The sequence below is a fragment of the Pseudopipra pipra genome, chromosome 13 (assembly GCF_036250125.1).
Source record: "Pseudopipra pipra isolate bDixPip1 chromosome 13, bDixPip1.hap1, whole genome shotgun sequence".
Lineage (NCBI taxonomy): Eukaryota > Metazoa > Chordata > Aves > Passeriformes > Pipridae > Pseudopipra > Pseudopipra pipra.
Genome location: NC_087561.1, coordinates 18,163,465 through 18,187,529, shown reverse-complemented (window position 1 = coordinate 18,187,529; position 24,065 = coordinate 18,163,465). Strand labels below are relative to the sequence as shown.

Sequence of the window (24,065 nt, the reverse complement as noted above, 5' to 3'; positions counted from 1 at the left end):
CTACGGAGCCTGGTGATCAATTATTCTCCATTTTGATTGTGGTTTGGCTCAATTTACCACCAGGGAGAACAGCATTAGAATCTTGGGACAAAAATCTTTCTAGCTATAAGAGTAGTTAAACCCTAGAACAGACAAAATAGGGAAGTCTTGGGATGGCATTCCTGGGGGATTTTCAAAAGAAGGTTAGAAAAACATCCATCAGAGATGATCCGAGTATACTTAATCCTGCAAAGGGAATAGCTGATCTCTTGGGGTCCTTCCCAGCTCTGCATTCTGATGGTGTCTGAGAGGAAGGTGACAGATGGAGGAGGGATGGGTGAGAGCAGGTGGGATTACACGGACTGGAGGGGCGGTGTGGGAGAGCCCCAAGGCAGCAGGAGCCGCAGCGACACAGACCTGCAGTCTCTGCAGAGCATCCAGACTGCCTTGCCTGGCTCTGAAGGCAATTGATGCATTTGGGTCATTTGCACTTATTTGTCTAAATATGATCTGTTTTTACCCTACAGCTTCTATGATTTCCTTTTCTTTCCCTCACTGAGGTTAATTAAGCTCTACTGAATAATGCTCTGCAGTCTGTTCACGTAATCTGTACTAAGGATTCACAAGGAAAAGATGAAGCCAAAAAAAGTGGTGTTTGATGGGAGCACAAAACAAAGTTCTGACATATTATGTAAGCTCCCCCCCCCCCTCAGTTCTGCTCTCTGAAGGCTGTGTTGGTGTTTGCAGCTCGAGCAGCTTGTGCTGAGCTCAGGGCTGGACCTGCCTGTGGGACCTGCCTGGGCCATTCCCTCCTGCTCCCACACCCTGCCCCTCTCTGAAGGGGGGGAGGTCACTTCAGAAGAAAAAAATCTGCTTTGTGACCATCAGAAGGAAACCAAGGCTGAGCTCTGCTGGAAAACTTGGAGATCTGAATCTGGGATGTGGCTTCCACAATGAATTACACACTTATTGAAGTGGATATAGGTACCTGCAGAAAGGACTGCACCCGTAAATCAGAGTGTTCAGTGACTCTTACTATTGCATTGACTTCTACTTGTCTTCAGTACTGCTTCCTCCTGCTCTCTAGCTTTAGTCCATCACATTTTTCTGCCACAGCTGCCCGAGCCAGGCACAGCCTTTGCATGCTGTGGGTGTGCAAGACCCCGTACGAGTCACACCTCTGCAGGAGAAAGAACATTCATCACAAGGAGAGCAACCTGCAGTCACTCGTGCAATGTGACATCAGAACTGAAAGCTATTCAAGGGTTTAAGCAGCACAGGGCACACAAGGAGGAAATTACCCCCTGTCAGAGGGCACAGGTGAGGCCCTGCCCTGGTCCCAGTCACTCGTTCCCACGAGCTCCGCGTGCAGCATCCATTCCTCCTATTAATTGCTTGGTGCAAGGGTGGATGGGGAGGCCTTAAGCAAGGGCTGTGATTTTAGGATGGTGCATTTTTTCAAGGGCTGTGGTTTATTCTGTGCTGGGTCACACTCGACTTCTCACGCGTAAAACAAATCATTTGTGAAACACAAATGGAGGAAGAGCCATTTGCAGCCGTGAGTCATTAGATCCCTCTTATGAGCTGACAGGCGAGGAGATGCCAACCACAGAATAATCCATGACAAGGTTCTCGTTGCATATGTAGGTTATTGGTCCTCCTGGTTACCAAACCCCTGCATATTCCAATGGCAAAGGAGGTTCAAACTGACCTGGGGAGGGGTGATGTGCTCTGAGCACAGGGATCAGCCAGGCTGTGTGAGTGCAGCCCCCAGGGCTGGCAGGGGTTGGCTGGGGGCCTCGGGGTGAAGTGACATTTCTCCCTCAGCCCTTCCCCAGCTCTACCAGGGGATAATGACATTTGCTTATTGTACAGAGCAACAGGGAGCTGTAAGTAATTCGTGAGAGACACACTGGCAGCCTCTGATGGTGGATCCCTAACAGCTCAGAGCCACGTAAGAACAGCTCAGCCTTATCCACGATTGGGGATCAGAGCTGGCAGAGCCCAGCGAGGCAGAGAGACCACTGGAGAATGGGCAGCCGAGGATGAGGCTGGAGAGATGCCACTACAGCCAAGTGCCACCCCTTGGTGAACAGCTGACACTGGAAGAGTTGATGAACAGTGAACAGTTGATGCTGAAATTGGGCAAAGACTAAGCCAAGGTCCATAATAACTGCACCCAAACACGAACCCACGATTTGGGAAAGGCAGAAGTTTGGAAAAGGCTGAGTTGCCTTTTGCACTGAGGTGTGGGGCTCAGACCCCTCTCTGATGATTTCTTGCTGGCCTGGGCAGTGCCTGTAGAGCAGAGGGAGTGAGCAGGGTTTTTTAATGTACTCTTGAAATTTGTCCTGATTTTCCTGCCTGCTTGCTCTCTGTCTTCACTCTGCCCAGCCTGCCGTAAGCAATGAGAGCATGGCACACTGCCACTTCGCCATGTCTTTGGGTATCTTTAGTCATAAGGGCTTTCAACGTCCTTTGGCTTTTTAAAAAAGTATTTGGAGCCTACATTTTTAAAATCTAATTTACCTTAAAGAGACCCTTTGATGAAAGCAGCCCAGCCTGCTTTTCATGAATACCAAGGGGGCAGCTTTCTGTAGCATTTGTTCATGTACCTTAACCCTCCTGTGGGCTGAGTTTGAGATGGGGCAGTGACACATGGATCTCATCGACCAGCCCAGAGCTGTGAGTGCATCATCCAACCAGGCCCTTCCTCGGTCCAAATGAGAACCTAAGACTCAATGAACCCTTGTGAATGGTTTTGTCCTAAATATTCTTGATACCAGAAAACAAATCTAAGCCCTGCTAAGTGTTTGGAGGCCAGAGGCTGTGAGCCCTGGTATCAGCTTGTCAGACACAGCAGCTGGGACTGAGCCAGCCTGTAGGAGCAGGGAGATGGGGCCTGCACAGCACAGCCTGAAATGTGGTGAGGGATGGACTGTATTAGGAACAGGGGGATGTAACACCACCTCCCCAACACCACCCCCAACAAACCTCCTGGGACGGGCCAAAGAGCCTCCCAGGGGAGCCTAAACCTCTCTCAGTTTACATAACTCCTCTTGCACAAGGACAGCTGAGCTGGGGAGGTCGGCAGACTCCTGCCAAATTATTCAGCACTGTCTGTCTCCTGAGTTTGGGAAGAGACGTTTGATTCATCCTCGCCAGCTCCATGGAGCTGCAGTGTGGGATCCGAGAGGGGGAGGATTGGAGCTGAAAGCATTTATGTGGAAATGCTGTTTTGGTTCCATGTATTTAGTGGAACATCAGTGGCATTTTGATGCTTTGTTCCACCCTGAGCCCAATCACTTTGGCTGCGAAGCTGCAGGGTGAGGGTGAGTGCCTTTCCAAAGAACTAATAGCAGGAAGAGATGGGAAACCCTTCTGCACCCACATCACTCGGCTCTTCTGGTCTTTCCAACTTGCTCTCAGGGGCTTCAAATTGTGCTGATGAAAAGCCACAGCAGGAAGAGGGGTAGATTTTCAGCTCTGGAGGTTTTGTTTGTGGACCAAATTTACACCCACTGCAATTATGGGAGTGAAAAATTAGGCACAGAGTATATTGCAGAGCATCCTGCAAATCTGTATGACCACAGGAGAGACACCTGATCCCTGTCCAGCCAAGCAACACAGACTGTGAAGCCGTGTGAGGGCACGTGGCTGGCACCTGCACAGCCCTGCCCGAGGGTCACCGGGCACTCGGGCTCTGGGCTGTCAAAAGGAATGTTTTCTTTCCCTGAGCACACCTGTCTGAAAGCTGAAGGACTGTTTCATAACTGATTTTAAACTATATCCCATCAATTGCTGGACTTGCCTTCATGTCCAGCTCTCTGCTGGAAATAGGAGGATGTCCAGCTCTCTGCTGGACAGGAGGATCCAACTTCCCTGCTATGCTCTAAGGACCCACAAAAACCTCTTGCCTGCAGACAGCACTGACTGATCATCTGGGCATGAGCACAGGGGTCTGGCAGTGGGGCTGTGGAAACATTGGTCTCTAAAAACTTCATTTCACACTTTGTTCTGGGGCTGTGACCAAGCCAGCGTGTTCTCTTTGGTCACCTCCATGCCTATCTCATAGAATCATAAAATATCTTGAGTTGGAAGGGACCGACAGGATCATCGAGGTCCAGCTCCTGGCCCTGCTCAGGACAGCCCCAGGAATCACCAGCAATCTCACCAGGTCCAGCAGCAGGAGGCCCTGCCTGCCAGGGCAGCACCAAGTCTCTCCTGAGCTGCTGGTTTCAGCAGCTCTCCTGAGCCTGACCCATTTGCCCACTCTGCTGCAGGCTGGGCCCAGGCCTGACCCAATACAGGGCATTTTGGGGAGATCTGTGTTACCGGGAGAAAAAGAGAAGGGATGGGTGGTGCTGCAGAAGTCAAAGAGTGCTCCTTGTGGGTCATAAAACCACTTCAGAGTAATAAGAATTGTCCCAGGGCTGCTCTGTGTTTGCAAACAAGATTTTGGGCTGGTCCTGTGAGACCTGGTTAGCCTGTAATAAAAGCAGGGCCGTTGTTTTGGTGCAGAGATTACTTCAGTGATTCCAGCAGAAGTGATATGGGAACTAGACCTTCTTACACTAAAAGGGCTCAGCAATGTCTCTTTTATCTTACCACTTGGAAACCTGAACTGCAATGGAGGCTGACAGGATTATTTTATTTACTCCATCTCCTGTAGCACAGCTATTTCTGGCTGGCTGGCTGGCTACTGCTATTAAACTGGTCTCATTTTGCTTCTCATCCAACCTGCTTTGCTCAGGGAGCTTAAGGGAAGACAGCAATAGCAATAAACCACAAGCTGGAGCCTGCGTTGCCTCTTGATTACAAGAGACACATAAAAAGCACAAATGAAAACTAAATGTGTTTCATGCAGTCACTGATCTTTCTGCACTGTCAGAAAACACCAATCACAGAGCCCCATCAAGGACTGCTTGGCTATTGAGGAAGGAAAAGTGGAATTTGGTGCAGAAACTCAGTTAACCCTTCACACTTCATGCTGTCATTCCCAGTCCGATGCCACAGCGCCCTGGAGCCCATTGGGGGAATCCAAACTATCACCCAGAACAGATAAGGGAAGATCCTCCTCTGCTGAGTGCCTCCAGCATCCCCAACGTAACAGGCTGTGATCATAATTAATGCTGTGTGTCACAGGCCTGGATGTTAAGTACCATGATTTGCAAATCTAAAGCATCTCTGTGTCAAACTCTCTCAACTTCAGGGTGATGAGGAAAGTGGACCCTGTGCCTTTAAGGCAACATCTTTTAATGCTGCCATCATCCAGGATTGCCTTCATTTCTTGGTAATTATGGTCAGCATGCTGGAATATGCATTCCTCTCCTATTATACACATAGGGCAAGGCACAGTGAGGCCAGTGCTTGCTTCCTGCTCAGTGTATTCCCTTCTGCCTTCCCAAAAGGCAACTCTGCATTAGGGTATCCAATCAACAGTCTCTTCGGAGAAGCCACCACTTTGTCCTCAGGCACATGGCAATGTCCCACCCTCTGGTTCAGGAGACACGGACAGAAAATTCATTGGGAGACTTTGACATTAATCCAACAGCTGAAAGTTACCTGGTTTTGCAAAGAAAACCTGAATCCTGAGCTCTCCCAGAGGCTCTGGATCAGGAACTGTGGCATACAAACTGGTATTTCAGCATTCAGTTTATTGAAGCCTGAAATAGCTGACACGGCCATTTCATGTAATTAAACTCCTCACTTCCTGGCACCAGGAAATAATCCAGTGGTGATGTTAGGAAGTGACCAGTGCTGTCTCTGATGGCCAAATCTAAACCAAAGAGATTTATCTGTAAAGCTCAGAAACAGCTTTTGTTAAAATTATCCCACACAAGTTGCTTTGCAAGATGTTTGCCGGCAGTGAGAGCTGCCTGCCACGGTGCATGCTGCATGCAGCCCTTAGAAATCTTAGTGCAGGTTTCCTGCTTGGAAGAAAGACCTAAAGATACCCCCACTGGTGGAAATAACACCTACCAAGCACAGTTGAATGCAGCCCTTGGTAATTACACATCTTCACAACCCAGGTCTCTGAAGACCTATGCTCATGGTGCTCATGGAAATGCGTTTGGGAATTCTGCCTGAGGCAGTAGATCTTAGGCAGCCAGGGAAGGGGCTGAGCTTGGCCACTGGATCCCACCAGTGCCACTACTCCTCTCCTGACAGCTGAACTATATTAATGACCAGTTTATGACAGTCACATTGACACAGAGAGTTCAACACAGTCACGTCAATGACCACACCAATACCTGGATCTTCACACCCAAACAAACTGTCACCAACTGCTTTGAAAGGACAAACCTTGGATCAGCTCACACTGCAAAAGCCCTTGGAAAACTCCTAGGACACACAGCCAGTGGGAAGACAACAAGGACGTTCAGGTTCAAGGAGCTGCTCCCACCGGCAGCTCTCAGCCCAATCCACCCACCTGTATGAGACCAGAGAGCAGTGGGATACAAGGCGTGGTCCCAACCTGCAGGGATCTGTGGACAACCACGATTTCCAAAGGCCAGGCAGAAGCCTTGCTTGAAATATTTGGGAACAACCAATAAACACAGTGAATGCTGATCAGCAAGCTCCTGGCTGTCAGAGGGCTGAGTTGGCACTACTGATGGGCTTGCAGGTGTATCAGGCAGGGAACAACCAGGTGACAATGTCAGGAAGAATCACATGAGAGTTATCCTCCCTCACAGAATGTCTTGGCCAAGTGTCCAACAAAAAAAAGGCTCCATAACCTTGAAACATTCTTAGACAACAGCAGAAAGGGATGGCAAAGTCTCTGGAAAGCAGGGTATGAGCAAAGCAGATGGGGTTATTTGGAAATATGTTACCTGCTGCTGAAAGCAGTAGCTGGACGCTGGAAATACCTCCACAGCCAACAGACCATGTCCCTTAGACACAGGCAACAGTGGATGGATCAGTGGGAAAAGAAACACGGTAAATTCTGGTAGCACACAACAGGAGATGAAACCTTCCTGGGCCAGCTGCCGCTGGAGCCGATGGACCAAACCCAAGCCAGCAGGAGAATGGTACAAACAAGATGGTTTTTGAGAATGTGTACTGTGCCTTGTCCATGTAGCCACAGAGAGGACACCAAGAGGTTGAACCAGAGCAATCTTTGCTGTTCACTGACAGCAAAACTGCTGTGAAGAAAACCAAACTTCCATGAGGGTGGGGGACACGTCACTTTGCACAGAGCACCCACCTGAAATAAGGGGCACAGAATGAGTTGTTACCTTGGTTACAGAAAGAATTTTTTATCACTCTGCTTGAGTGCAGCAGCAATCCAGCAGTACAGAGCAGTACAGCCACCCAGGGGACCAGCAGCAGTACAAACACAGCGAGGGTCACAGTGGGTTCTCCTGGGACTGACACCCAGCACTCTGGAGGGCTGGGATCAGAATGCTGCCCAAATTTCTGCAGCAAAAGAAAAACTGACTTTCACTGGCTCTCTTCCATATAGTGCAGGAATTCATATTCCATCTTCCTGGACTACTGGTATATCAGCAAACACCAACACCTCACCCTGGCCTACAGGAGGGACGCTGATTCCAGCCAGGTTTGCCACGTAAGATTTCCTCATCTTCCACTGCACAAACCGTGAGCAGGAACGTGCCAGCCTGTGCACTATGAGCCCACTGTGGAACCACGTTCAGAGACAATGGAGTTCAAAGGGAAGGACAGAGAATACCAACATCCAAAACTGTCACAGAGCTTAGGATACAGAACTGTGTTCCATCAGGAACTCATGAATCACTCTTTGCAACCATGGGATCCATGTGCATTCCCAGGGGATGCAAGAGCACAGAGCTGTTGCAGCTGCAAACATCTGCCAAGGAGACCATAGGTAGTGAAGGTGAGGATGATGTGCAGGTAACTGCAAGAAAGATCTGGAGGAGTGGGGGATCTTGTTGAAATATGTGCTTGTCTTCTAGAGCCTCTCAGGATATCTAGCAAACCTCATCAAACTGAAGCATCTGTGGCATATTTAAATAAGGAATTAGTTTTAGTTCCTTATTTCTATTAAAAATCTCTTTTGACCGATAAAGAGATAAAATTCAACCACTATAATTTAAAAAAAAGTATTCTCATATAGATTGTGTCATGATGAAGGATGTATCATACCTACTGATTTATTATATCTGAAAAAAAACACAAATGCAGAAAATCTTCTGAAGAGGAAGATTCACTGAGATGTGCCATCACAAGTGGTACCAAAGCTGCTCTGGAGGATGTGGGTCATATTTCATATCCCTCAGAGGATAATTTCAAAGCTCCAACTTCCCACACCATGAGGTAAATGGTGCCTCATTAAAAAAGCCCCAAGACACAGTGCTCTGGCTCTAAAGCAGAGGTCATCCTGCCTGTTGGGATCTGTGCAGCAAAGCCTGACACAAGGGTGAAGGCAACATAGGCTACAAATCATTCAGATTTATTTTATATGGGATTCATGATCCCAAAATGTGAGCTAACACTCCTCTGGACCCATAGTGGACAATTATTCTCAATAAAGTTCAAGGAAAGCATTATCACGGGGGAGTACAGCTGTAACCTTATCTCCCCTCCTGCTCCAACACTGAAAAGTAACTGCAGTTTGCTGCTGGAAAAAAGGGATGCAGAAGAAGAACCTACAGCGAGGTCTGAGCTCCGTGCCCATGACATCGGGGTCACCACAGGAGTTCCCACCCTCTGCCCTGTCACCCCAAAGCTCAGGGCACACACACTGTCCCAAAGACCTCGGCTGGTGGCAGCAGGGCTGCCAGATCCTGGCACAGTCTCTCTTCCAGGAAGGCCCAGGCCCCACGTTCTAATCTGCTGGGTGTTTCCCTGTGCAGCACCTCCTGCAGCACCACGTCCCTCAAAGGGCCTTCTGTGTGCAGAAAGGAGGAGGACAGTGTCCCACTAGTGCTGCTTGCATACTGCTGGAACCTGCCAGGCTCCCACAGCCCACTGCGAATTGCTGAACACTCTCCACTCATGCTGATGACCACGGAAATCCCAGCCATGGTTTTCCCGGAGTTACAGGAACGCTCGATACCTCTCTGGACCAGATCCAGTGTCTGGATGCCAAGCTGGATGCTGCCTTGTGAATTGGCAATTCGGGTCACAATCAAAGTGTGGGAGGTCAAGATTAAAACTGAAACCAGCTGTGCACCTCCAGACTCATTATGCCAGCTCTGACCGTAGGACCTGGTTATTGTTGCTCTGTGGTTATTTTTGTACAGAGCCAGGCCAGGAGTAAAAGGCACAGCAGTGAGGAGGGGAAAAACAAGCACATGCATTCCAGAAGGCAAAATTTCAGTCAACCATGACTCAGGAGAAGAAAGTGCCACCCACTGCACTGCACAGGCTACAAGCAGGCAGTGATGCCGCGGTGAGTCAGGAGCCTCCCACGCCTCCTCCCTCGCTGCTTCCTGCAGTGCCAGGGCCCTGGCACATGGAGTGGGGCTGGCTCAGTCTGTCCTGAGCCCTGAGCCTGTAACAGTAGCACAGCTCCCTGTCTGCACTTCCCACTGAAGCCAGACATGGGGACTCCCCCTGCACAGTTCTCTGTGTGGCTGCACTGAATGTCACTGAATCCCGGCTGTCACACACGGGACTGATGTGCTCTGTCCCTTCACGTAGCACAGCTGGGATGGCAGTGAGCTGGGATCACCTTAGTGGGATACAGCAGCACAGCTGTGATGCTGCTGCTGCTGCATAGAGCTGCTCTGAAATACAGTTCACCTGCTGCTATTAACGCTTCAGCACATCAACACCAGCATCCTGCACTGCCTTCCTACCTTCTTGATGGGTTTCATGGCAGAGACGTGCCCTGTAAAACCCAGCACAGCAGAGACATCAGGATGAGGCTTAAAATGCCTCTGCCCAAGTGCCAGCACAGACACCCCGCACAGACTGAGCTGCTGATCATTGTCTCAATGCAGCCACTGAGCTGTCAGCCCAAGCCAAGTGCCAGGCTCTGCAGTTCATGCAGGAATTCTAGGGCTATCTAATCCCAGATCATATGCTGCAGCCAAAACCTAAAAGGAGAAGTGAGGCAACAAGCCAAACAAGGGGCACATGAGAAAAAGGCATTAAGTGAAAAAGTGGAGGCTGGATTTGCTATGAGCATAAAAATCCCTCTATCCCAGTATGCTCACTATCCCACAAATCAGTATTCTGAGCATGTGGATTGCCCCTCCTCAGTGCTATCCACATCCTCTTCTGCATGTGCAGCAAAGAGCCACCTCGCCCTAAAAACCACTTTGGACTGGCAAGCCTGTCTGCAGCATGCCCTTAGCCATGTCCTTACCTTCTTGCAGAGAACCATCTGGTGATCAAAGAGAAAGAAAACTCGCTGCTGGTTCCGTCCATAAGGCTGGTAAATCCAGGACATTTCCCCCGTGTAGATCAGCTCCGAGCTGCGATCCAAGATATCGTCTCCCTGGAGGGCAGAGAGAACGAGGCCGAGTGAGCCACTGCTCCCAGCCAGGGCAGTGGACACGTCTGTCTTTGCAGGATGGGGAGAGGCAATCATTAAGTAAGATTTTGGCCCTCCAGCAGCTCCCAAAGCCACCCCATCTGACTTTGGACCAGAAACTGGGGTTAGGGAATAATTTTGAAGGAAGGAGAATAAATGAAGTAAGTGTGGGCACTCAAAGAACAGTCACTGCAGTTCACATTGCAACGGGGAAAGAGCTGCTCCAAATGCTTTACCCACTCCCCTCTCCAGGTACCCCCAGGCCCTAATCTCTCTGCAGGTGCTGGTGGCATCAGGCAACCAAAGCCCTTTCCTGCTGCCCAGCACAGCCACTTCGTATTCAGGGTAACCAATCCCCTGCACCTTCCCCCTTTAAAACAGCATCCCAAAGCCTTTTTGGTCCTGAAATGTCAGGCCAGCCATCTCAAATCTCAAAGCCATCAACACTGAGCTATCAGTTCCCCACCCATGACGCTGCCAGAACTCACCCCTCTGGAGTGTTGCTTCTCTTCCCACTCACCCAGGCAATGACAGTCCTTTCTCCCATAGCTCATTAGAGCTCCCCATCTCCAAAAACCTGTCAGGACCACCCCAGCCCCTCTGGCAGCCTCGGGCCCTCCCAGCTGGCCAGGCCTCCCTGGCTGGCTGCTGGAGTGCCCTCACCCTTCCCTGCCTCCGGCTAACGCTTGTTTTCCTCTCTGGTTTTTTTTTAAGGATTCATGAGCAGATGGTCTTGAAAACACAGAGCTCTCTCTCCCACTCTCTGAGAGAACAAATGCAGTCACCCTCCACTAATTGGAATGAGCTGGACTTTTTTAAAAAGTTAATTAAAATCTATTTATTAAAAATGGGTGAATTCACCACCACCTGCCTTATGGGCATCTCGGTGGAACACCGCAGAAGGAAGCAGGATGACTCCAGCTGAAAGGTAAGGAGCAGAATTCAGGAGCAAGTAAAAGAAGAGCTTTTTTTTTGTCTTTTTGGCTCTTAAACTACTGCAGTTCTGGCTTTGACGCCAAACTGGAACCGATTTCTGGGACAAGACCATCCCAAAATCTCAGCAAACAGCTTGTAAAGGTTCAGCCAGCTATGGGGGGGATCTAGATAGACACATGCTTCTGGTGCTGCTCACAGCTGCAGGTGCCAAAGCAGCCAAGAGTCACCCCCACTCCTCCTTTCTTGGTGAGGATTTCAGACTGCTGCTCAGGTAAATGTGTAATTAACCTCTCAGCATTGATTGGAAGCGACCGCCTGTGTCCCTGGGCCCTGTGACAACAGCAACTTCATTAAGTCACTGCATCACCATCCTGCAGCACAGACTAGGCAGGGGTTTATCCTCCTCTCAGTCTCACTTCTCTGGCTGTGGTATCCCAAGGGTTAACGAGGGTTAACTTCCCAGGGACACAGAGGGTCACTCCCCGGAGGGATGGGCTGTGCATCACATCACATGTGCATCACATGGTGTCTCAGCAGGGTGGTGACATCTCCTGCCCAGAACCCAGGGACCTGTGTGCTGTTGCCACAGCTCAGGTGGGCACAAGCCCTCGAACAAGAAGCCTCTGAAGAATACACACTGGCTCCAGAAATTATGGGCTTTCCTGGCTAAACAGGAGCTTCTATGAAGAAGATTCCCACAAGCCTATGGATGGGAGCTTTAGGAGAGGGGGCGAGCTTAGGAGAGGCTGGCTGCTAAAAATAGAAAGCCAGTTTTGTCTTTTACTCCTGTGGTAGCATCTGAAGCCTGAGGACACACAGAGGACTCTGTAAGCACTTCTACTTGACTAGCTGAATCCAAACTGGGTAGTCCCTGCAAGCTACATAACCCCAAAACATTCGGATCTGAAATGATGGGATTTGTATACCATTTCTTATGTTGGGAAAACAATTTATATATACAGTCTATAGGCTAGAAATAGCTGATTTCCCATGCTGGGTTAGCAAATTGGAAAATACATATTGCAAATACTTTGGGACTAGCACATGGCTGGCCACGAGCTGCATGTCCAGAGCCCTGCCTGCTCCTCCAGCCCTGGCTGCTGTGCCAATTCACCAGCCAGAGCCTCCCAGCAGAACCACTGAACCTTGAAAGGCTGTTCTTTTCCTGACAGTTCTTTTCCTGACAGTTCTACACCTCAGTACAGCACCAACTGTCCCCTTCAGGGGGGGTGTCCCTTCTGGGGGCTCAGGTGTCAGTTGCAGGATGGGAGCAAGAAGGGACATGTTGGTTTTTCAGCTCCACTGCCACTGTGGCTCCCCCAGCACACCTTCATCCATGGGCCTGACTCCAGGCAGGCTTTCCCAAATGCCTCTCCCAGTCCCAGCCCTGGATCCCTCCAATCCGGTACTGAACTAGGAAAAAATTTCCTTTTTCTTTTCAATTTTCTTCCAACTCCTAGAGAAGCTGGATCATCTATATCCTTATGTAAATTAAGAGAAACCCTGCTAAAAAAGGAAGAGGCTGAACTTTTAGTTCCACTGAACAGGCAGATTTCTACTGACTTCAGCTGAGCACAGCAGCAGAATGGTCAAGAGGAGAGTGGCTGACTTCCTGAGGCCTTGTCCAACCTGAGTTATGTCCCATAAGCCTCTAACAAAACCCTCAGCCCTCCCCAGCTGCACCAAGGGTTTTCAGTGCACATCCTGACACATCCTCCCTGCACATCCTGCTGCATCCAAAGGGCAGCCGACAGAAAGCTGACTCCTCTCTTCTCCGTGCAGTCACAGCAGAGCTCCTTTGTGAGCAGTAATGGGAGCAGAAGGTCACCCAGATCTGGGTTGGATGAGTGTTTCATGCTCCCTCGAGCCTGCAGTGACACACACAGTCCCAGGGCTACTCCTGACTGTGACAGCACAGGGTCAGCTCTGCTGCTGCTGCGTCGGAAAGACGTGGATCCCCAGCTCCCCAGTTGTGCTGGAGTGACCACCACGCTCTGCAAGGAGCAACTAGCAGGGACCAGAAGGGTTGGAACAGTGCCATGGAATAAAGGATGTTGGGAGCACCCACACAGCGAGGATGGGCAGGGCACTGTGAGCTGTTCCACCTCTCACAAGCCAGCCCTGAGCAGACACTTCCCTGGGCTTGGGAATGCTCAGGAATGCTCAGGAGCCCACCAGACCCACCCCCCAGTGCCCAAGCCCACCCTGACATAGCCCTTTTGCTGCCACTGCTGGGCACGGTGAGGAGATTCTGTGCCCTTGCCCAGCTCCCAGGCAGTTAGCAGGGCTCTCTCCTGCCTGACACTGCTGTTCTGCAATTAGAGACTGACAGGCTGATTAGCACCTGGGGCTACACAGAGATCAGAAAAGGAACATGAGGGAGATGTTGTCCTTTTCAACAGGCTCAGTTTTGATACCTTCTGTTGAGGGGGGGGGCAAGAAGAAGAAGAAAAAAGAAGGCTGTATTTCAGTCCCTGACATGATTTTTCTCCCAGGAGGATTTCTCATCAGGCTGTCCCTGCTTGCCAAGCAGCACATTGGTTACATGCAGCTTTCTTTCATGTCACTCTTGGTTTCACTAACATAATATTAGGTTGAGGCCAACAATTATGGATTACATAATTAAGGGCAGCAACTCTTGATTTAAAGGACCCGTAAATAACAAGAATGGGAAGACATTTAAAAGGACAGTGCTCATTATATCTCTCAATTACATATATTTTTCCCTTCATGTAAATTTAACACTCTTGAAACCTGCCATAGTGGCAACCCATGGGAATCTTTGGTAGAAATATCCAGACAGCTGCATAAAGTAATCTGTTTAAATAGCAAGTTAAAACCAATCCAGGCTGATCAGCAAGGCTCTGTCCTGTGCCAAACATCCTGCCAGTGGCTCAGGGACTCCACAGATTCATCAGATTCCCTCCTAGGGAATGGGAGCCACATCATATCCCTATTCTGAGAGAAACCTGGGCTGAAAGGGAGGAAAGGGTTGCTGCAAGCTGCCATGAGGGCAGGGACTGCTGCAGGATTGCTGCTTCATTTTGTTTTGATGTGGTTCAAGAGCTGTTCAAAAGGCATGAAAAGGAGCAATTCTGAGGTGTGCTGAAGCACAGACCTGTTTTCCACCTCCACATTATCCACACAATGCACTCTGTGAGGGTGCAGTGGCCCCTGAGGCTGTGGTGGGCACGGGGCTTATGCCAATGGAAATGGCAAATCCTGCCCAGCAGCAGAGCCAGAGGGAGCTGGGCACAGTGGCACACGGGTCTCCACGGCTCCACAGGCTCATAGGATCCACAGAGAGGGCAGGAGAGAGGTGAACATGCTCCTGCCACGGCACAGGAGAAGAGAGGAAACAAGGCAGGGATGTACCATTGCCTCAGCTTCGTGGTGTAAATACAGCCCTGCCTAAACTGGGACTGGCAAGGACTTGGACATGATGACGGGCTTTGTGGAAATGTCTTTCTGACATTGCTGTGTGTGTATCTCTCCACCTATAGCCCACTAAACTGGGAGATGTGCAGCTCTCAGAGGGCAGGAGCAGCAGAAAGGACCGAGCAGGAAAGGCTACCCAGGATTGGCCCTATTTGAAGTCTGCTCTGAACCTGCTCCACCACCTTGTGTGCTGTTTTGCCTCACTGCCTTTAAATGTCACTGTTTTGATCTGAGGGTATTTAACTACGAACAAGGGGATGATGCTGAGTGCAGGGAAACAGAGGCTGAGCATCAGGAAACACTTCATAACACCGAGAGCTCTCAGGCAGCAAAAGGGCTTGGCAGGAGGTGGTGGAAACCCCACATTCTGCACCATTAACAGCTCAAAGCACAAAAGGCACGGCAGGACTGGTGTAGGCAGGGGCAGCACCTCTCTGGGTCTGTTTATATCCTGGAAATTCAGGCTACAAAATAAAGCAGTGAGTCATACGTGGCAACAGACCAAGCTGGGCTTTTCGGTCAAGCCCACATTCCCACAAATTTTACAGGAACACATTTCAAAGTGATTGGGATTATTTCTAATTTATAGCAGTCAGTGAGATCAGAATCTTCCCTTAAGATTTTGCTCAGTCATTACTTGTCTAAAGCTGCCAAAGCTGCCAATAATTCCTTAAGACTTCAGGCCTTGGCTGCCAAAGCTTATTGACTGCCCCTGACATCAGGCCACCCTTTCCTGATCCCAATGGCAATTTAAACCATCAGATCCTGCTTGCATGATTTCTTGGGAAAAACCTCTGCCCTTGGTTAACTCAAGGATATTTGCAGTTTCCAAATGCTCATCCCGAAATTCACTTTCCCAGGACATGCAAAAAGTCTTGAGGGATAAAAGTGATTCCTGAAACACACAGGCACAACTCCATGGGATTCAGTAAAATCCCTCTGCTTAAATCAGCTTGGACATGCCCCTACTCTACCCGTTTGCTTTAGGATCAGCAATATGTATGCATTCCCAAACACACCCTCTCCTTGCAAGAAAACACGTACACACACTTGGTACACAAGAACATTTCAAATATTCACTCGCTAAATATTTGTGGTTTGGTTTGGATTTTTTCTTCTTTTTAAAAAAACACTTTTTTCTATCTCATCACAAAACATGGGTAAATTTAGACAGGAAAAAGCACTTTCAAATCAGATAATCAACCTCGTTAGTCTCAAGATATTGAGGAAAAACAGACATTTCTCCAAATGAGAGATTTCAATGTGCTGAGACATTTAAGCCACTGAAATAAATCACCAAGTGCCACATGCAGTGGGAATTCAGGATTAGCTCTGTCTTGTGCCTGGCTGGATATTTGGGGAAAAAAAGTCTGAACTCATAATTTTTTCTCCTGTTTGTTTTCTTGTTTCCCTGCTTTTTTTTGAGTGCTGTTTTCATGTGTCTCAGGAAGGCTAAGCTGTGCACCCCGGGTGATGCTCCACTGCTCACTCTGTGTGACACCATGAGGGACAGAAAGCTTTGGTTTGGGGTACAGTCACTAATCAGAGCAGAACAGGGCCTCGGAAAGCTGGGGAGTGTTTTGTGGGTTTCTCTTCCTGCCTCAGGGAGCACTTCCCACAGTGGGGAAGTGGGAGCACAGCACTGACAGTGGGGCCCTCCCTTGGCTGAGGGTCCTCCAGCAAAGACCAGCTGGAGTTGTGGTCTCCTCAGACTGGAAATGCCCACTGCCCACAGCCTGGCAGGGGCTGGGGACACACACCAGGAGGTCCCTTAAGTGGCCAAGCACAGAGGATGAGTGAATCCTCATGGACTGGGTAAGGAACCAGCCCCAATGTCCTGAGTCCTGGGGGACGTGCCCCACAGCTGAGTGGGGCTTGGGGTTTGCAGTGGGGGCTGCAGTGCCCAAGGAGAGCATCTGCACAGATCTAGGGTGGATCCAAGCATCTGGTACCGCTTTTGATTTCTCCCACTCTCTTCCTGCATTGCACAATGGTTCACTTCTGGGTATTTTGGGTTTCTGTGCATCCTTCTGGCCATTCCGTGGACAGCTGGGAAGTGGGGGCTGGATCCGGTGATTCAGAATTACTTCAGAGGGAAGAATCAAGCCGTGAAATCCTCTGCTGGGTCCAGCTCTCATCCTCTACTGTTCTCATCAAAACTCTATGCCTCCTCTTAATCCAAAAGACAGACTGAAAAAGGCAAGAAGGGTGTTTTCCTTTGACCTGGGGCAGCACTGTATTCCCAGAGGATCTCTCAGCAGTACCAACTGCAGGCTTTGCTATATTATGAGAAGTTGAAGGATGGTGCTGCAATAATGTGCTCAAAATTTGGACTAGTTGAAAAAAGCCTGGAAGAATGAGTTGGCAAATTCCTGAGGATAGGATGGAGATAAAGAATGGGTACTGCTAAGCAGGAATGAATTATCAAGGATATGGCTAAATAAAAATGAATTATCAACTGAGCTAATGGAAGAGAAAAAGAAACTGCTATTCCATAGATCCTATGTGGGGTCACCTTGGCTTTCCACTCACACATGAATATTCACTGACTTGGAATTCATCTGCCCTTAATCGAGATTTATTTGCAGAGAGGGGCTCCACATTTCTTACAAAAGATTCCCATCAGCTCATCCCATGGCACACTCTGAAGGCTGAAGATGGAGTTGATGGTCCTGTGCCTCCTTGAGAGCAGTTTTCCTCATTCTCAAAATGAGCATGTGTGTCAGTGAGAGCTGTGAGAGATGTTCCTCCACAGTAAACAACAGTAAAACAATCAAACACATCGTCTGCGCTCTCTGCTCTCCTAGCCAGCCACAATCCCATACCCAGCTCTGACTGCTGCATTTATGTGCTTTATCACGAGATCCAGGGTTGAACCCAACCTTCATTACAGCAATGAAACTAATTCAGTCAGGGAGGACACGCAGTCAGAAGGTGATGCACCTGTATTTCTCTCCCTCTCTCCCCAGCCTTCACAGATCTTTTCCAGGAAAAAAAAAATAAAATTAAAGGATTAACGCCTCTTCTCATACACTAATTTACATAGCATGATCCCAATGACTGGAATGTGGAGTTATTTCAGATCTTCCCAACTGTGAGGAAAAAGAAAGGCTGCTCCATCACTCTATCAACTTGCTGAATACATGGACCAATGACAACATTGGGAGGAATTACAGCAACATTTGCCCTCCATCTGCTTCCAAACCCTATTTACAGATTACTTGCATACAATGACTTAAAAAAAACCCAGGGACAAAAGGAAAAGGAGAATATAATTTTAGTTGGGTTTATTTTAAAAAAACACATGGCACAAATGTAGAGACTGAAGGCCTGCTGGTGAGGAATCCTTCTGCTGACTCTGCCTTCCCTGTGCCTCTCAGCTCTCTAATTACACCATCACTACACCTGGGGCTGGTTCAGAAATATCTTTAAGTGCAAAGTCATTTATAAAATTCAAATACCATCTCTAACTCCAGCTTAACAGTCTGGCTTCCAATCACAAGGCAACCACTAGAAGGATTTTCTCCATTTTCTTAACCTGTCACAATTTCCAGGGCTCTTTCCCGACTTCCTCCCCAGTGACACAGCACAGAGCCAGAATGCACACAGAGTTTGATCCAAACCTCACCTACTACCAGCACTGCAATCACAACAGTTACTCCAGGTTTCTACTGATGAAATTGGAACTGGACCCTAGATTTTCTTTAGGGTCATTAATGTTTAAGTCCCACTCAGAAGTCTGTGGATGTGTCTACCTTGTCCCAGGAATCCCAAGACTGGGCTGCGTGATATGAACTACAGGGTGTTAGATAATGCAACAACTGTGTGGAATTTGCTTTTCCCAGGTTCCCAGCACCATGTCACTGTACCTCCCAGTCCAAGACAGAGGCCTGCCACTGAGCTATCTTGTCAATGTTCTCCAACCTCCGCTTCCGCTCGTTGATCTGGAGAGTCACGTTCCTCATGACGGCGAGGGCAGCGGCCACATACCTGTAGTCACTGCAGAGAACATACACGGAGAGGCCATGAAACATGCACAGGAGTCTATCAACCCCCAGCAGCAGCACAGTCCCACCATTCCCCACAAGGACACACGGGAAGGGTTTGCCACTCAGCGCTGTGACGCCATATTTTGTATTTTTTCCACTGGCAATGTCTGGAGCATCACAACGGAGCAGCTTCATTGGAATTGGAACTGGGAGCCAGCCCAGCTCCTCAGCTGCTTCCATGGCTGCAGTGAGCACAGTCTGGCCTCTACCAACCCAACACCTCAGCTAAAGGGCATCACCCTAAAAGACAGTCTGAACATTTATACTGCCTGGGCCTTTGGGCCTGGATTTTTCCATTTTTAAAATGAATATCAGAAAATATTTTTCATTTGGACGGTGAACAAAGCACCTCCCAAGCCATAAGGCGGCTCCAAGAGTGCCCCAGAGCACTTATCCCATGGAATTCACTCTTACTGCAGATTTCAGGTGAGCAAATCAAGGCAAAATCTTCCTTTTTCCTCATATGGGCCTATGAATGCAGCAACACAGAGTGAGAATAGGCTCCTGCCAGGGCCAGCGAGGATGATGATCAGTCTTTTCAAAAAGTGATGCTGAAATCAATGCTATTGATTTCTGCCCTGTGCCTCCTTTTCCATTCCAAGGAGCTGTAATGTTCATTTCAATTGGGAAGACAGGCAAGGCCAGCTACCACAATGCCACCATAATGTATTATTAACTTAAGGGCTGCTATTGATTGCTGACTAATGAGAAAAACTGCCATCTTGGGCAGCTGCAGGGGGAATGGCTGTATTGATTATTGCTAAGGATTGCACTGGTGACAGCTAAAATGGGGGTGAATGCTGGGAATTAGATGCCTTCTCCATGTGATCCCAACAGGATAAATATTAAGAAGCAATCCCACTGTGATAGACAATAGAAGATTACTTGCTGTTTTGCTTGGATGAAAACTTGGGATGAGTTTTTAATTTTTCTTCAGTTCTAATGTCAAAATTCTAGCTGAGGTTAAAAAAAATCTCACAAATTCCAGAACAGCAGGACTGGTCCTTCAGTAAAGGAGAACAGAGGATGGGCTGCCTGACATATCCATTGCAGAATGCCAGGATGCTTTGGGTTGGAAGGGACCTTAAAGCCCATCTCATTCCATGCCCTGCCCTGGGCAGGGACACCTTCCAGATTGCTCCAAGCCCCATCCAATGTGGCCTTGGACACTTCCAGGGATGGCAATGGTCATGATACACAATGAACTTCTTGTGCCTGCCTTTGTGGGCCATCTGTGTGAAGGGAGCATTGGTTGTGCATGGGAGGAATGAAGCTACGTCAGGGTGATCTGCAAAATGCCCACGAGCCCTTGCAGGGAAACAGGAAAATCACTATGGCCAGAAAGGATGTGTAGAGGCAGGCAGAGGTGCAGGGTTTACAGACAGTCACTCATAATCTCCTAGCAATTATGCCCAGGCAAGGAAGGGAGGGTAATGACAGTGACTCCTCAGCAGAGTCTCCTCACAGAACACGTTCCTACACTCTTAACTTCAGCTCAGTTCTGCAGTGGGAATGCTCAGGACACCAGCAAGCTGCACTTAGGACCTTCATATATTTAATTCATATTAAGCTGGAGTAAATCTTTAAGAGGTGAACAGATGTGGCTTTGTGAAAAATTCAAATGAATCAGTCTCAAAAGAAGAAGCAACTGAAGGGAGCCAGGCTCTGAGCACCCCTGTCCCGCCTCCACACGGAGTGGGCCGGTGCCAGCCAAGCCAGGTTTATCCTGGGAATGCTAATTCCCTAATTCCGATGAGAAAACCCCATGCACGTTTTTCTTTCACGCTGTAATGAAGAAAGAGTCAGGACTGCGCTTTTTGGGCTCCCAGCCCATGTCTGTGGCAGAGCTGGCAAAAACTTAAAAGAAAAAATAACAGAAGCAAAGCATTTGGCCAGTGAATTAATAATAATATACCGTTAACTACGAAATGAAGGTAAATAAGTGGTTTGTCAATTCCATTGGGGCTGCAGTGACCATTTTCCAGTGCTCAATCTGAATGCAAGTCTAGATTCTTGCCAGATATCATGTGCAAACTCAGGGGAGAGTGGTCAGGTTTCTCATTTAGGTGCTACTGTCCTGACCTGGTGCAGGGAAGATCCACAGCTCTGCAGGTACAGTGTCAGGGAAAAGGAAGAAAAAAAAAGAAAGAGACTGCATGTCTCTCTGGTAGGTGAAGCTCCCGGGGAATCCTGGGCCTCTGTGAGTTTTGCCTTCCTCCAGGGCAGGGATCCAGCACAGGGCTCTGTGCAGCCTGGGGTTTCATACCTGTGCTGTGTTACAGCTTCAGGGGGGGTTACTCCTTCTAATCAAGGGAAGCAAACATCACCCTGCTTTCCCTTTTCAGAACACGGAGAAACAAGAAAGGAAATGTCAATGGCTGTGTCCTGTCATGGACACAATCCACTGAAATAGAGCTCTCGGTCTGAATCAACTGACTGCTGCTTAACCACAGGGGAGCCCCAAGTCTCCTCAGAATGTGACTGTATGTGATGACATAACAACATGGTGAATTTAAAACATCCCAAAGGGAACGGGAATGCACTCCCAAAATAATCCAACCCTTGTGTGATCACACTGTCCACATCCCCTTTGGTATGGTCACCAAATAACTCAAACACAGAGCTCCCCTCTCTGAGGCTGCTCGTGTCCTCCCATTGTGAAGCCACTTCTGAGCTCCCAGCAGTGCTGTGGGTCATCACATGGCTGCTGAGGAAAAAACCCACAACCTCTTGGACCCCAGAGCTGCTTTCTGATACCCTAAGGTTCCCACGACTCCACTCCAAGTTTGTTTTGGTCTTGTTATGAAGTGAAAACCAGGAATTGTATCTGGAGCCAAAGGCATGACCAAACTGGTGATTCAGCGAGCCTGAATCACTCAAACTCATGGATGCAAGTCAACACATCTCTGCTCATATCACATCTCCGCTCTTCTAGAGATGTGTTTGGGGAAAAACAAAGAGGTGTTTCTGAAACATTTGTGGTCTTTTTTTCAGAAGCACCTACTTTTAAATGGGTTTTGGAAAAAGAAAGAAAATTGGCAAGGTGGGAGTAAACCTACTCTTAGAGGGCCTGATTCTTCTTTCACCTTATTTTTACAGCAGTAAGTCACAAATGATATCACAGGTACTATTCCTGATTTACGCTGTCAGGGAGTCAGGCTGATTGCCCTCAGCAGCAGCAAAAGAGATCCTGGAAATTTTGGGAAGTAATCAAACTGCAGCTGCTCCTCTGAGCCCAAACCCCAGGGCAAAATGAGAGATGGGATCAGGCTGAAAAGCAAAGCAGGTTTTGAGTTCTGCCCAAATCTGAGCATGTTCAGGCTGGAGTTGCAGATCCTGGCCCTCCACTTGCTGTGTGCTAAGGTCCTCCTTGGGAGAAGGGAATGAGCCTTTTGGACCACTGAATGCTAATTAGGTAATTTTTCTAGTGTAACTGGTAGCATCAGAAAAGTACATCCAAGGGTAATTAGTTCATGTCTGATTATAACAGAGATGAGTCTTGCTCCATCGAGAATTGGCGCTTTGAGAAGCTTTAACTGTCTGCTGAACCTTTGCCCTGCTTCCATTTATAAAGGATGCCACCGAGAGAGGAGCTGGGCAGAAAACCCCAAGCCCTGTGTGTGGAAAGGAGCACTGGCAGCCCCCTGGTGCCCTGGGCTGGTGTTACCTGTGCTCCTGGGCCGTGTACTTGAGCAGCTCTGCCAGCTGCAGGGGGTACTTGCAGATCTTCTGCACGGGCGTGAGCAGGAAGCCGTCGATGGCAATGTCGATCATCTGCTGCAGCAGGCGACACGCCTCGAAGAAGTGCTGGTACCTGCTGTCCTTCATCAGCTTGGAGAGCTCCATGCACGCATCCAGATGGTTGTTACAGTACTCTGAATAGATCCAGAATCCATCTTGCTGTGGAGGAACAGGGACACATCAGGCAGGTGACCCAGCTGGCCAACAACACATCCCAGCTAGAGAAGGGCAGGGTGAGATGGGAGATTGGGGAGAAATCCTTCCCTGTGAGGGTGGGGAGGCCCTGGCACAGGTTGCCCAGAGAAGCTGTGGCTGCCCCATACCCGGAAGTGTCCAAGGCCAGGTTGGACGGGGCTTGGAGCAACCTGGGCTAGTGGAAGGTGTCCCTGCCCATGGCAGGGGGTGGAACGAGATGAGCTTTAAGGTCCCTTCCAACCCAAACCAGTCTGGGATTCTAAGAAAGCACACCCCACACAGGAGGAAGGACAGATCCCAGAGTACTTTTCCTGCTTAGAGGAGGTGCTGATTGCTGTGGGAGAAAAGGGAGGCAGAGAGGGCCCTGCACACTGACACATGGCTGAGATCCTGTAGGTGCAGGTGTGTTAATGTGAACCCTGTAGCTGTTCTCAGTTTCAAATTGTGCCGTGGGGTTTTCATTAGAAAAGGTAAAGGCAGAACCAAGATCTCTAGATTTTGCTAAGACAAGATGACAACCTTTCTAGAGCTCTTTTCCTGAAAGATCACGAAACATCTGGCAAGTGTTTTAGGAGCTGGGTATGTTTGAAATTCTCTTTACCAACAGGGACCCCGAGGCACCAACCACTGTGGAGATTTCCTCAGGGCCAGAGAGCCAGAAAACACCAAAGAATGGAAAAACAAAGAAAAAACCCACTCACGCATGTGCCCCCCTCCACCTTTTGCACTGGTCTAACAAGTCTTTTGGTGCCAATTTTGTTGGAATTTCCTTTTTCTGCCATCACTGACCACAGATCTGCCATCACCCTTAACTCAGGCTTGATTCATCTGGGCCACACAGACAAGGCAATGGAAGGTCAAAGAAAGATTTCACTGCAAGAGAGATGGACACAACCTGACTGCCCGGCATCCCAAATTAAAGTGCAGTTGAGACAGCCCAGCTAAAGCCCAGGTGTTGTAGGCCAGCCTGAGATGCTCCATCTGGTTGTGGCTAATGCCCTACAAACTACAGAAAGGACAGACTTTATTTTGTAAAAACACACTTGCCCAGCAATTCTTATTTCTCAGTCCCTGAGGGTCCAAATAACCTGCCTTTCTGGGAACAAGGAAGGCCTGGTATCCTTCCCATCCCCACTGACTGAGCCATGCACTCACAGCTCTCCCTTCCTGAAGCAGATGAGGAATAAAATGCTTTGCAGATCCATGGACAGGATCTTAACATTCTCATCCCTCAGTTTCCCCAAATGGCTGAACAGGGA

At 48.8% G+C, this 24,065-nt stretch overlaps 1 protein-coding gene across 14 annotated transcripts in view; it reads right to left on the bottom strand.

Moving 5' to 3' along the window:
- The window catches only part of ARHGEF9 (Cdc42 guanine nucleotide exchange factor 9), a 187,361-nt gene that overhangs the window by 24,094 nt on the left and 139,202 nt on the right, over window positions 1–24,065 (bottom strand). For all 14 annotated transcript variants that reach the window (XM_064670187.1, XM_064670190.1, XM_064670188.1 and 11 more), the window contains 3 exons: window positions 22,538–22,770; window positions 18,691–18,820; window positions 10,280–10,411 (listed from right to left, as the gene is read on the bottom strand). In XM_064670187.1, coding sequence (XP_064526257.1) covers window positions 10,280–10,411; window positions 18,691–18,820; window positions 22,538–22,770 — 495 coding nt within the window. The remainder of the gene's footprint in view (window positions 1–10,279; window positions 10,412–18,690; window positions 18,821–22,537; window positions 22,771–24,065) is intronic.